Raw genomic sequence first — 14,083 nt, forward strand, 5'->3', positions numbered from 1 at the left:
TCCAGCTGTCAAGTGTTGCATTATCCTTATGAATGAACCTATTCAGGTAGCCAGAAGCTTACTATCATCTTCTGGTGTGATTTTTAAAATTCTTGTGCAAATGGGTTCAGGGATTTGTGGTCCCACAGTCCCTTCTCTACCAGACTATAGCTAAACTCATTGGGGTGAAGTTAATAGAATGTACCCCACTAGCAAAGCACCAATCAGACAGATACAAATAAATTATTTGCTTGTTGCTTCACTGTTTGCTTTTGGAAACTAACACTGGGTGACAGAAATAGCCAGATAAACCAAAGCAACAGAAAAGATTTCCACAAATAAATGTATTGCTATTTCTATGACAAAATAAATATTGCTCCTACCAATATGTAAATTGTGATAATTGAAAATTGCATACATGTGCAGCCAGTAACTACTGTGGCTCTTTTCTGATCCATGACATTACATTCAGGTTGGCTGAAGTACAAAACATTCAGTAGAATGTTAACAATGGATAGTTAAAAGCTTTAAGAATGCGACCAACTACACTCCTTGTCTCAATGAGGTACTGTGCTATAGCTGGGTAGAGGAAACAAGCTGAACTCCCTGTACTATTCCTGCCTTGAGCTTTTCTTCAAAGATGTGCATGTGAATTACAAACTACCTCCCCCTCCTATCTGAACTGCTGCTATAAATTCAGCATACTATTGAAGTACTGCTCTGGGTTTGTTAACCCATGGTTTTCCTCAGCAGAAATACCTCTGACGAGCAGCTAGAGGTTAAGTTGAGGGGCTCCACAGCAGTCAATCACCACTGTGTAACACTCCTTCTAGGCATTATGCATTTAACCAGTGTGTACCTTAATTTTAACCACTGCAAGCAATAAAATTGTTTTTGACTGTGTTGAATCTCCTATTCCAGTTATTAAATACTGTACTGAAACAGCTGGCAGCATCTTTCCAAGTATATCTTTAAGTGTAAAATACTTTTATTTGTGGTATGTGTTCTCAGTTCAATTAAAAACAGTCCAGTGAAGCAAATGCACCAAATGGTTATTTCTACTTGGCACAGGATGAGTGCAAATGCAAAGTAGAACATTCCTTGGTTTAAAAAAAATCACAAGTCCATCATGCAATCCCAAACTTGACGCAAGGTCTTGGAACAGATTTAAAACTCTTGCATTAAATTGATGCCCAAGATTTAGTCAGCCCAGCCAATAGATTTGAGCCTCTCCACAGGGCTTGTCCCATATATTTGTGTGGCACAGGTAGACATAATTTGTCATGGAAGTTGGAGCTGCAAGTCATATTCCACCACTGATAAATGAGGGTTGAGTGATCAGTGCTGGGAAAGACAGGAACTGCTTTCTCTGCTTCACTCATCTGCTCCCTTTCTCTCCTACCTCCCACTGGCAGCAACAATCTAGGGAAGGGACGAAGTGGACTGAAAGCAGATCAAAACTGCTTATACAACCACCCTTTCACGTTTCCAGAGCTATTTTGGAGTATAAGTTTGATGCAGATGAAGCTTGGTCCAATGTGCCTCAACTTTGAACTGCCCTAAAAAGGTGAATTTAAATTTTCAAACCATTGAGCAAACAAAGACAGCACAGACTCTTTTGCTGTGGTAGTGAAACAATATCCGCATCTCATTTAACATGAACCACTTTCTCCTGTAAGCTTGCTAAATTCCAGGTACAGCTACATGAGCAAGCTGCAATCTAATTAAACAAGTCAAGGCAGCAGGATGTGCATACCTTGTATATTAAAATCCCAAATGCTTACAAAACAGGGTTTAAAAATCCAGCTCCAGTCTTTGCATTTAGCTTCACAGCTCTTCAAATATCGGGCTTCACTCACTTGTTGCTTTAGCTAGATAGCAGCTTGCAATTCCATCATTCCCAATACCAGAAGTGATCAATGGCAACTAAACTTAATTCCCAGGACTGGATTTTCTTGGGTAAATGTGGGTTAAATATAGGTCTGGATTGAGAAGCAATATCACATTTCAGGCTGGATTTCTTTCCATTCTAATACAATTCCATCATGAAAGCAGCTCGATGGATCAGGGATCAAATTATATCCAGAATCTAATTTTTACTGATTTAATGTTACAACTTTAAAGACTTGGCAAATCAACAGTTGTTGCTACTGCTGCTATCTCTGCAGGGGTATTTGAGACAGGTTCAGTTTCTGGTCAGTTAATTTCAAATACATCCAGTGGCCTGGGAGAGGTCAACTCTGCCACAAAGTAGCAGTCAGTTTAACAAAGACTCTGCATCCATCCAGGTTTGGATCCCATTCACTTCCCTTCAAATTGCCCTCATGTGAAAGGCACCAAATAAGGATCAGACTGGATGGTCAAGGAACAGCTCTCCAGCTGAGCTGGATGCTGCCACTCTTGAATGAAAAAGACCCACGCCAAGGGACCCAGCTCCAAACTGAAATATGAAAGGCTCAACTCCCCCCACTGATACATTAAAACAAAAACAGGTAAAGCGCGGTAGGCTAATCAGTGTTTGGAAAGCAGGGACAAGTGCATCAATCTCAGAATTCAGTTCTGAACGGCCATCCAGAATCATCTCTTCCAGGTGCTGACCAGCCTGTCCATGCCAGCATTATTTTAATTTAGTATTTTCAACATTTTTACCATCTTTTAGTAGGCTGCCACTCCAAAGAGAAGTGAACACTTGAAGATCATAAATTGACAATTGTTCCTTGTTTGGCATTTTTAAAAAATATTAAAGACAACATCAGGTAGAAGGCTGCAGATTGTCATCAATAATTTCTGCATCTCAGTGTGAGGCTTCTTTTATGGGGCTGCTCCACATCTGGTTGCAGTTTTATTTATTTTGAGTGCCACTGTTCAGTCACAGTTTTGCTGTGGTGCCCAGAAGGATGTCAACCTGCAGTCCCAGGGTCTCAATCCTTCTGCTTCCGGTTGATGGTTTCTCCCAGCGCCTCCAGCACCTCACGTTTGTAATCGTCAAAGTTGCCATCAATCTGGTTTACAGACTGCTCCTCCACTACCCAGAGCTGGCAGTTTGTCTCAGTGATCAGCCGGGCATCATGGCTCACAATGATTACAGCTGTGCAAGGAAAGGTGAAGGAACATTATAACATGGGGCGTACATCGGAGTAACAGTCTGTGCTGAGATAACACTAAGCAGTCTTGCACTAAGAAACACATTATACTATCATGAGGCCACGTATCAGTCTACTTTTTATTTGTTTGTGGACATGGTGTCGCTGGCTAGCCAATATTTATTGCCCATCCCTAATTGCCCGAGGGAAGTTGACATTCCCAATTGAACCCATACACAGCACCGCACATTAACATGTTGTGTATTATATATAGCACTGGCCATGTATCAACACTGACCTGTGCCGAGCTAACACGAGTAGTGTCTTTCACTTTGGCGCAGATATGGAAGTGTACAGGGAGGGCGTGAAGGCTAGGGTTCCCCATCCGACCATGATCTACTAAATCTCAAGAGTGATGAGGAGAGAACCTGGCTTGTCTGATATTCAAAATTTAAGTTCAGTGAAAATAACTATTTAGCTTTTGAAGGCAGGGAGTATAGAAAAAGAGGGAAAAGTTCCTGCTGCTGGTTGCTGCACACTGATCTCAGCTGGAAAATGCATGTTAATGTCCAGGGAAGAAGAAGATTGGTTCAGAAGTGACAGTTCCCATAGGTGAATAGACTGCCAACATTCAGTCTTGGTCATAAAATGACAGGTTGGAGAAATCGCCAAATGGTTTTTTGGAACTACGGCACAGTAAAAGGCAGGAGGGAAGAAAGCAGTAGGTGAGGCACAACTTCAGGAAGTTGTCAAACCCTTAGAGATGCAGAAACGATTTACTAGAATGCTATCAGTGATGAGGGACTTGTGGAGAAGCTGGGATTGTTGTATTTAGAACAGAGACTGTATATGAAGATGATTTGAAAGAGAATTTTAAAATGATTGGAGTAAAGAAAGAAAAACTGTTCCAAGAGGCAGAAAGATTGATAGCCAGAGTGCACAGATGTAAGGTGACTGGCAAAAGAACCTGAAGTAACAAGGAAACTTTTTGTTTTAAAACACAGTAAATTCTAATCAAACGCACTGTGTCAAAAAGCATAAGAGCAGATTCAGTAATAACTTGCAAACAAACTGGTAAGTATTTGAAGGGTAAAGTGTAGAGGGCTAAAGGGAAGAATGGGTGAGTGGGTCTAACTGCATAGCTCTACCAAGGATGCAGCAAGGGCAAATTGGGTCAAATAGCCTCTCCTGTGCTACAGCATTCTTCTATATCTCAAGGAGGATTTTCTTCAGTCTGGAAGTCAAGAGCAGGCAGTTTCCAGAGCAGAGAGATAGGAAACCTGAACAAACTCATTAGATTATAATCCACATCCCCCCCCCCCCCCACTCAAGTCCACCAACCCACCCACACAGCACTTACCTCCTTTATAATCATTAACTGCATCAGCCAAAGCATCAATGGACTCGATATCCAGGTTGTTGGTGGGTTCATCCTGAAATTGAAAAAGGATCTGTAACATTTCCTTAAAATGTAACCAGAATACAATTCTGCAAGCAAGGAGGTTGCCATAGCTCTATCCGATAAAACTAATTCAACACAGATCTCCAAGTCTGTCTGTGTGTGTGTGTGTGTGTGTGTGTGTGTGTGTGTGTGTGTGTGTGTGTTTATGTATATCAGGCAGAAGTGGAAAATAGGGGTAGAAAATAGTAGGAACCGCTTGATTCCAGTTTACCCAGATATTGCAAAATGTCATTGAACTTTCCAAACACCAGCCAGAACTGTAGGAATAGTCCCCAGAAAGTCAAATCCTAATTCCTGGATGTGAGAAAATCCAACCAACAAGCTGCAGTTATTTTGACTTGTTTCGCAGCTGAAGACCTTTCTGCATGGAGTTTGGGCTAGGCAGCTTGCAGTCCCTGTCCCAGTGTGCATGTGGCCAGCAACACGGCAGTAAAATTCTGAATCCAGTCTTGAGGGAAGTCCAATTCACAGAGCAATGGTTTAAGGAGAGGGCCGTACTTCAGAAGACTACTTTAGAGCAGCTTAAGGTTCTGCTGCTAGTTTCTCCATTGCCTGTACGATGAGCAGATTCAGACGGAAGCTTTTGTAACATTGCTGTCAAAGGCTCGTATCTTCACTTTAATTCTCCATCCCTGATGGCTATCAGTGTTACCGAAGATGTGGAGATGCCGACGTTGGACTGGGATGGCACAGTAAGTAGTCTCTCAATATCAGGTTAAAGTCCAACAGGTTTATTTGGAATCAAGCTCTGGAGCACTGTTCCTTCATCACTTACCTGATGAAGAAGCAATGCTCTGAAAGCTCGTGATTCCAAATAAACGTGTTGGACTTTAACCTGATGTTGAGAGACTTGTTACTGATAGCTGCTAACTCTACATGACTTGACTACAATACCATATCAAATTTTTCCACTTTTCTCCATTCCTAGAGTCAACAGTTTAGTTACTATTCCTTCTGCTGATCACACCCAGACCAAAAGAACAGGCTTCAAGTAATTATGTCCATTGAGCCATTAAGGACCCAAAGGTACTGTCCTCTGCTCAGTTATCCAGCTAACTAAGTATGGTACATAATCAAAAGGCAAGGACAAAAATCAGACATGTCCACAAAGCTCGCCATGACTGACACCTTCCCATTTTCACCACAGGCTTATACATGAAATATGAGCACTTGGGTGAGGTGCCTGAGGGATAACTGTTGTGTGGGGAATGATAACCCAACAGCACTTTCAGGAGAGGTTAGAAAATACACGCAAGGATGAATCATACCGATTTGGGTGACTGGATTACTCACCAGAATGAGGACATCTGGCTGTCGGCAGGCCAACTCTGCAAACACTACTCTGGCCTTCTGACCACCTGCAGGGAACAAAAATAGTGACGCGAGCAACATGACTAAGCAGAGCACAAGGAAATGGGCAAGTACAGGAATATGACTGCACTGGAGTTCAGAAAGTGCTACATATCAGCAGCACAGTCAGCTGATGACAGATGACTGGCATTGTGGCACGCACTGCTGCCTCACAGCTCCAGGGATCCAGGTTCGATTCCCAGCTTGGGTAACTGTCTGTGTGGAACTTGCACCTTCTCCTCACGTCTGTGTGGGTTTCCTCCAGGTGGTCCGGTTTCTTCTCACACTCTAAAGATGTGCAGGTTAGGTGGATTGGCCATGCTAAATTTAAATTGTCCCTTAGTGTCCCAAGATGTGCAAGTTATGGGGATTAGCAGGGTAAATATGTGGGGTTATGGGAAAGGGACTGAATGGGATTGGTTTTGGGGCAGGCTTGATGGGCCAATGGCCTCCTTCTGCACTGTAGTGATTCTATGACCGCTGTTGTAGTTGCTTCTGCACAGATATATTCTTTTAAATGTTCAGCCACAACCACTTAAAACAGTGTGCCACACATCTTGGCCATTCACGAATGGTGAGCCAGATACAAGTGAAAACTTACAGCACGAGCCTTGTTAAACACAGACTGAATTGTTCAGCCAGCAGATCAGCTATGAGATTTAAACTTGCTCACTGGCCTCAATTACAAACATCCCAGAAAACCTTCTGTGTGCACAAAGCCAAGAAACAAGGAATTCTCATCGCAGTATTTCAAACTTTGGGGGTTTTTTTGTCCCCCAGAATTTGTAAACAGAGATCGGAATGATCAACTTTTAGAATTTGTCAGCCAATTCCCGTTGAGAAATGCGCTGCTTTATGCATTGTGGACTCCTGTAGGTCAGAAACCCCAGCTTCAATCCAGTCTTTGTTGAGGTCATTAACCTCAGAGCTGGGAGCTGCAATTGATCTCCACAGCCTAAGGCAACAAGCACCATTCTCATTCCCAATTATCATGCACTGAACCTCAGTGAAAAGGGCACATGTGGAAGGAAATTGGATGAAAACAGGTTTCCCTGAGCTGTGATCCTTCCTTCTAAGTCCCACCCAATAATGATGGCCTCGGCTCAGACATCAATGATTACTTGGGGGGTTAAGTGACTGCAGACCTGGAGTTTAGCCCAGAAATCAGCAGCCTTTTTAAGAAAGGTGGGGGGAGCATGAGTTGTAAATGGGTCTGTTATAAACCAGGCCGTACTGTTTAAAACATCACAAATACCAACTCCAACAATTTATGCTTGCACAAAGTGTTTGACTGAAATAATTTTGTAATTATGATCTGGAGTAACCAGTGTTTTTATTGCCACTATCAGAGAAGAATAATTGACCCTGTATTTGCTCTTCCAAGCCTCAATCTCCTCTTCTCCCTCCCAGGCTGACCCTGCCCACTCAGTACCTGAGAGTTTGCTGATCTGGATGGTGTGGGCATGGCTCTCCAAGCCAAAGCGCCCAAGACATTTCCTCCCATCCTGGTATGCCAGGTTGAAGTTTCTCATGAGGTACTCTGTCGCTGTCTCCTCCATGTTGAGCTGGTCTGCATACTGTTGGTTGAAGTAACCTATTTTCTGTATTGTAAAAAATATTTTGCCATGAAATTATTTTGCACGATATACTGAAGTTTCCCAGGTAGAACCATATCATTCCCTAGAATATTAACGGGAAAAGGCAGAGTTTGCCAGCCCAACTACATGGCACATTCCACCCACTCCCAATCATATTCAACACCTCTTGGATTTCCAATTATCTTCTCTGCGCTGTAGAGCAATCCCATCACTGGGCTACTTTTCATGATTCACACTTGTATTACACTGTGGCTTTTAATCACGACAGCCATGGAACTGAGGCATCCTACCAGGAAGGCCCTGGACTGCTAAACTCATCCCCTGGGGAATTCCTGTTGTTCTTCAATAAAAAAATTGTTTGGCATCCTAATCCTGTTCTTTGTTTCCTCCCATCAGTGAATTCTGGAGTTAGGGTGGAGGGGGAAAGTAGCGTGGTGGTGTGGCATGGCCCTTTATGGGAGCATTACCCGAGGGCAACATGATCAGGCCAGGCCTTATGGATTGTCAAGGCAGAAAGCTAAGCCAATTGGGAGCAAGGGCGAGTTTCCCGGGTCGAAGCGGTCTTGCAGTTGGAGGCTGGGCAGAGAGCTATATAGTTGCATTGCTGATTCAGTCTGACCTTTTGTCGTTAATAATTAATGATCGTTGGCAATAAATTCCATTTTACTTTGAGTCATAGAGTTGCCCTCTATTTATTACAGGAACAGAATCTCCATCTCATGCTTTCGGCTACTGAGGGGAGAAAGTACGCAAACCCCATTTTGCAGCCAATGCAATGAATGATTTGTTGTGGCATTTCAGCGTAAGGGTGGCTATCATTTCCTCACCAGTACAGACGGAGGGTGCTCCCAGAAACACTTACCAGTCTGTGGTTCTTCCTCTGTTCACCAGCCGTCTAAAATCAGAGAAAGGAGGGAATCAGATTCCACTGAGGTGATACGAGCATTAACACATTAGAGGAAACTTTCACCACAGAAACAGGCTATTTGGCCCAATTGGCCTATGCTGGTGCTCATGTTCATACAAGACCCCCCCCCGCCCTTTCCTAACACATACTATCTGCATATCTAATAGTAAAAAAGAATACTATGATGGGCATATTGTGATGAGAATGCAGGCCACACAGGTTCTTAACAGCTGATCTGAACAGTTGGCAGGATCTCTTAAAAGCAGTGGTTTTATTTTTAATATTGTGGTTTGAGTGCTTGGGGGAGGGAGCGCAAGTGGAAAGAGAAGAGATGAGAATGAAAAAAAACATGGTTTGCAATAGATTTCTGGGGTAAACAGACTCATTTTAAATAGCCAATGTATTTCCCAGGAAAGAAAAAGAACAAAAGTATCCAATGGAAGTCCTGCCTATCCTTCACTCCTCCTCCCATAAATGAGTTCCAGGCTGCATTTTGGAAGGTCAATACATACTCAACTAGCTCTGTACTTCATACTGAGAGTAAGTCACCTGCTACTCAATTGAAGAGTATTTATTAGTGTCACAAGTAAGGCTTTCATTAACACTGCAATGAAGTTACGGTGAAAATCCCTGATATGCCACACTCCTGCGCCTGTTTGGTACAGAGGGAGAATTTAGCATGGCCAATGCACCCAATCAGCATGTCTTTCAGACTGTGGAAGAAAATGAGCCTCTGGAGGAAACCCATGTAGACATGGGGAGAACATGCAGACTCCATACAGTCAGATATCTAAACCAGGAACTGAACCTGGGTCCCTGGAACTTTGAGGCAGCAGTGCTAATCACTGTGCTGTTCAATTAGTTCCAGTAACAGTGAAGACTTCTATTGGAAAGGTAAGGAATACCTCTGGCGCCCGGCCAATATTTCTTTCTGAACAAAGATAAGTTTGATAGGTTACTGCGCTCAGTGCTGCTGCAGAATGGTTGCCACAATTTGCCTATATTTCAACTGTGTGCAGCACTTCAGGATGTTTTCAATGAAGTACATTATAAATCTGCCTTTCCAAAAGAGACAGTTAACTGGGTTGTTGCAGAGTGTTGTACGCTAGCTGAATTCTCAGCCATGGTCAAGGACCAATGGTCTCACTGGGAGACTCAGCTCAGTTTGTCCTTCTGTAACTGGTACAGCTCTAATAATCCAGGACCAGTGAACAGATGTTCAAACTCCATCATTCTGAGAATTTTAATTCAGTTTTGAAAAACGAAATCAGATTGTGATAACAAGCCAATATCAGTAAAGGAAAAGAGGCTGCGGGATTGGTGTGAAAGTACAACTGGTTTACTAATGCTCTTCTGGGAATGAAGCCTGCAGTCTTTACCAAGTCCAGTCATGCATCTAAATGCTCGACTAATCCAGTGAGCCATTCACTTGCATCAAACTGCTATCGAGCGTTCAAATCGGCAGCCCAAATCCACCGAATCAGAGCAACTAGGGATGAGCAATAACTGCTGTTTTACCAGCGATGTCCACGCCTGAGAATTATGGAGTTGAGTCAATGTGGATGGAGCAGATCAGGTGATGTAACTTACAGGGGTCAACTTTCCAGTGAGCAGCAGCAGCAGAGTACTCTTCCCAACTCCATTGGGTCCAACAATACAGACTGAGGAGGGGCACAGAACAGAAACAATAGTTACCATGAGTCAGAAGCTGCTCAGAACATTCTGTACAGCACAGGGAAGGGCTCTTTTTCCCCTTTCCATTCAACATATTTGATATATGGAAACATCCAAAACTGAAATGGTAACAAATGGCACTGCTAAATTCATCTAACATTTTAGATATCAATTATTACTCCATATTTAAATGATCTGTAGTAATTTCAAACCAGGATTCCAACAGTAACAAAAAAACAAACATCATTCAAACCTGATTAGATTCCAGTCTGTAACTCACTCCCAGATATCCATTATTCCATATATAAACCATCTGAACCCCTCGGTTAGATTCCAGTCTACAACTAAATCCAGTGTATCCAATTTTCTACAGAAAAAGTTCCTTGGTTACAACATTGCTTTACAATCACCTGAGACTTTTTCCATGTACTGAGATGTGATGCAATTAAGGAACCAAGGAACTTAGAGGGGTCCTAAACATCTCAGGGACAACATAACAGTGGATAAAATCTTCCAAACTGACTAAGCAATTTAAGGCTTGAAACTCCATGATGCCCCACAGCCAGTATGCCCCACAATGAATAACTCTGATGAGCAAATACATACTTTTAAACACCCTTATTGTTCCTCACCATCAGCAATTTAGTAAATAAAAAATTAAATGGACGCTCACTTCTGGAATCCATGTCAATACCGAAGTCCAGGTTCTTGAAAAGGGGCTTCTGGTTTTCATAAGCAAAATCAACAGCTGGAATTTTTAGATAAAAATAATGCATCAGTACACTCAAAGCTAACCATGTTACACAGCTGGCAAAGGAACATGTATATATGGAGCAGCATTCTATAGGGCTGGACACAGACATATACTGGAGTGGATGGAGAGGAAGACAAGAAGAGTGACTGCAAAAGTTAAAAGAAATAAACTTCTCTAATCTTTTTCTCTGTTCAAGCTTGACTTCAAAAAGATGGTGGAGGTAAGTGGCAGATAAGATGATCAAAGAAAACTACTTCAAGGCCAATAGGACAAGAATTCATAAATTAAAATTGAGAACAGTTCTAGGGTGTGGCAGAGTGGAGGAGAGAAATTGAACATTTAGTACAAAAACACTGGAGTTAAGACTTCGGGAAATTGAAGACCATTGGATGTTAAGCTGGGTGAGCTGGAGTACGAAGAACGAGCTAACTGGGATAAACGGCCCCCAATGTGTTAAATGTTTGCACAGCCGCTAAATGCCAAATTACAGCTACTGTTGATACTCATTTCATAGAATTCGTCCAGTGCAGGAGGCCGCTATTTGGGGCCTTCACCAATAACAAACTTACCCAGGCCCTACCCCATAACCCCACATCTTTGGAGTGTGGGAGGAAACCAGTGTACCCAGAGGAAACCCACTCAGAGATGGAGAGGATGTGCAAACTCCACACAGTCCCTGGCTCTGTGAGGCAGCAGCACTACACTGTGCCTTTCTTTACATTTCCTTGAAAGATAATTACTGCAAACCAGAGAATGCAACATTTTGTATTTTATTGCAGCTCGACTCAGTTGATTGTACCTCCTCGGAGGCGGAACGTCACAAGCGCAAGCCACATTTCAGGACGTGATCACAACGGTCCAGGTTCTGCAGCTGTCACATTGGTGAAATGATCAATAGTTCACCATTTTTATAACTGGGAAGCAACAACTGCCTCCGGCATCTGCACAGGCACATTTGTGTGGAAATCCAGCGGCTGATGCCAATGATTCTCTGCCCTTCTACTGATGTGTTAGTGCCCCTGCAGACAGCAGAAATTACAGCATGCACCCGAATTAACCCTTTTAGGCTGTAATGTCACTGGTAAAAGCCTCCAAGATGTTTCACCTGTATGATGTCAAATTCTTCCATTTTGATTAAATTATATATCTAATAACTGATAAAACAGTTGTGACGTTTCAGTTTCTATAGGTGTACGACCTATTTTTATTTTGTTGTAAAATCTGAGTGAAAGATGGCTTGCACTTTTGTACAAATTCTACATTGTGACTGGATACTTACCCACTTGACAACATCGCAGCATCATTGATGGTGCTGGATACAAATTAATGCCTGAAAGGGCAAAAACTAGACCACAGACATCACTTGATCTTTGTGTGCAGCTTTCTTCAAGGTCAGTGGAGAGCACCATACTGACTGCAAAACTAGTGCCACAATTTCGGTGCACAGCTGTGGAGTTCTTTATTTTCGGAAGTGCGATCTTTCCAATGAAAGGTCTGCCCAGAGGAACATGACAAATTCCATGGCAGCATTTGAAGAGGACAGCATCAACTGGTATCCCACCCACATTTCCTCTCCACTCACCACTGTCAAAATCAAAATACGTCTTCATTTATGTAATTCATATTTTTGGAAACATGCTGCATGCCAACTGACTGCATCATATACCTACACAGAGTGACTCAGGTTAACTGAGAGTGGAGTGATTTGAGACAATGAGGAGCTGGCAGCCCAAGGAATGTTCACCATATATACTCCCCCCATTCCAGCAGAAAACCACAATCCCCTGTAAGAGGCAAATAATTGGATTTAAATTTCAGACCACATCTCAAACTCCACTGGTTCCTTACAGGGTAGAGATTGACGGAAGGGAACCTGTCAAGGTGAATGAAGGGAGAATACAAGAGGAAGAGATATCCCAGCCAGCTGTTTAGCACTTCCTCAAAACACAAGTGGGACATTTTGCATCCAAACTCTTACCATGCAGCCCGAGGATGGGAGGGCTCAGCGGAGGCGGGTTTGGGAATGTAAACTTCACTGTGTATTCCCGTGGTCTTTTCAGAAGTTCAGGAGCTTCGTTCGACTCCTCATCCTGGTTCCTTTTCCGACATTTCTGCTGCTTGCGTGTCAATGCTTCCTTTGTCTGTTTCTCCTACAAGACAGAAGAGTTTGGTTGGAGGAAGAGCAGCAGAAAAATTGGCCATGTCAGTTGAAATAAGAAATAAACATTCTATCTACTTACTGGGGAGAAAAGGGAGGGGATGGTTTGCCAGTTTTAGCTTTTGTCCCTTCAATGGTCCAATTGCCCAATAGACCATGGACAGAGTGTACCACAGTGCAATCAGCCACACTCAAATGGAATCGCAGAGCAGACATGAACAGGTAGGATGGTCTACTATTATATCTATAATCCTTCAAAGACCTTTAATCGTTTAAATCCAGGCCTACTCCCCCAATCCCTATTTTCCAGAGAGCAGCCATGTTATAGACTGTGACAGTATCAATTTCGATCAATTACTTGATCAGCAGGGCAAGTGGCCTGGACAGTGCAATCTAACATTGTAACTGTTCAGCCATGGCAAAGTTTCAACTCTACCACCCAGTGGTTCCTACTAGGACCCAGGTGCATCGGGAGGGCAAGATTTGGCTCCATTTGCAATAAATATCCAAATGCACACACACCAGTGTCCTCCCTAATGTTCTGTATTATGTCTCATCTGCTTGGACTTTGAGTTATAACGATCATGTGAAATGGCACTTTTCACACAAAGACCATCATTTGAAAGCTATTCATGCTTTCTGAAGTAACAGAAGGGTCGCTGAGATCAGTGCTTCTCAAATGACATTGTGCAGTCCCTACCCACGCTGTAGTGACTGAATATTTTTACTCGGTGAACTAACCTCAGTTAGTGTGCCTGAGCCAATCCTAAGCCATTTTTTAGAATGATTTTTGTTCACTTATCAATTGCATGACAATTTTTATAAAACTAGCTGTTTATGGGACGTGGGCACAGACAGCTAGGTCAACATTTATTGTCCATCCTTCACTTTGAGATAGTGCTGGTGCGATGTCCTTTCGTGCTGCTCTATTTAGGAAGCGCCTTCCTCACGGAATAACACTGCAAGCTGCTGCAGTATTAGCTTTGCAGCTGAAGTTGCTCATCTGGTATAACAAAATAAGGGAGGGGGCAGAAATAGAAGTTGGGAAAGGGTTAGGGTTATTTCCAACAGGTACAGGATCTTTCTCAGGCTCACGTAAATTATGCTTCAACTCAACT

The 14,083-nt window shown here is 42.8% G+C and overlaps 1 protein-coding gene across 2 annotated transcripts in view; it reads right to left on the reverse strand.

Moving 5' to 3' along the window:
• Positions 1–945: 945 nt before the first annotated feature.
• The window catches only part of abcf1 (ATP-binding cassette, sub-family F (GCN20), member 1), a 72,252-nt gene continuing 59,114 nt past the window's right edge, over positions 946–14,083 (reverse strand). For both annotated transcript variants that reach the window (XM_080196348.1, XM_080196349.1), the window contains 8 exons: positions 12,786–12,957; positions 10,727–10,801; positions 9,970–10,040; positions 8,335–8,367; positions 7,307–7,475; positions 5,818–5,882; positions 4,423–4,495; positions 946–3,067 (listed from right to left, as the gene is read on the reverse strand). In XM_080196348.1, the coding sequence (XP_080052474.1) occupies positions 2,901–3,067; positions 4,423–4,495; positions 5,818–5,882; positions 7,307–7,475; positions 8,335–8,367; positions 9,970–10,040; positions 10,727–10,801; positions 12,786–12,957 (825 nt within the window). In that variant the 3' untranslated portion in view covers positions 946–2,900. The remainder of the gene's footprint in view (positions 3,068–4,422; positions 4,496–5,817; positions 5,883–7,306; positions 7,476–8,334; positions 8,368–9,969; positions 10,041–10,726; positions 10,802–12,785; positions 12,958–14,083) is intronic.

Source organism: Carcharhinus amblyrhynchos, chromosome 9 (assembly GCF_965287045.1).
Source record: "Carcharhinus amblyrhynchos chromosome 9, sCarAmb.v2.hapA, whole genome shotgun sequence".
Classification (NCBI taxonomy): Eukaryota; Metazoa; Chordata; class Chondrichthyes; order Carcharhiniformes; family Carcharhinidae; genus Carcharhinus; species Carcharhinus amblyrhynchos.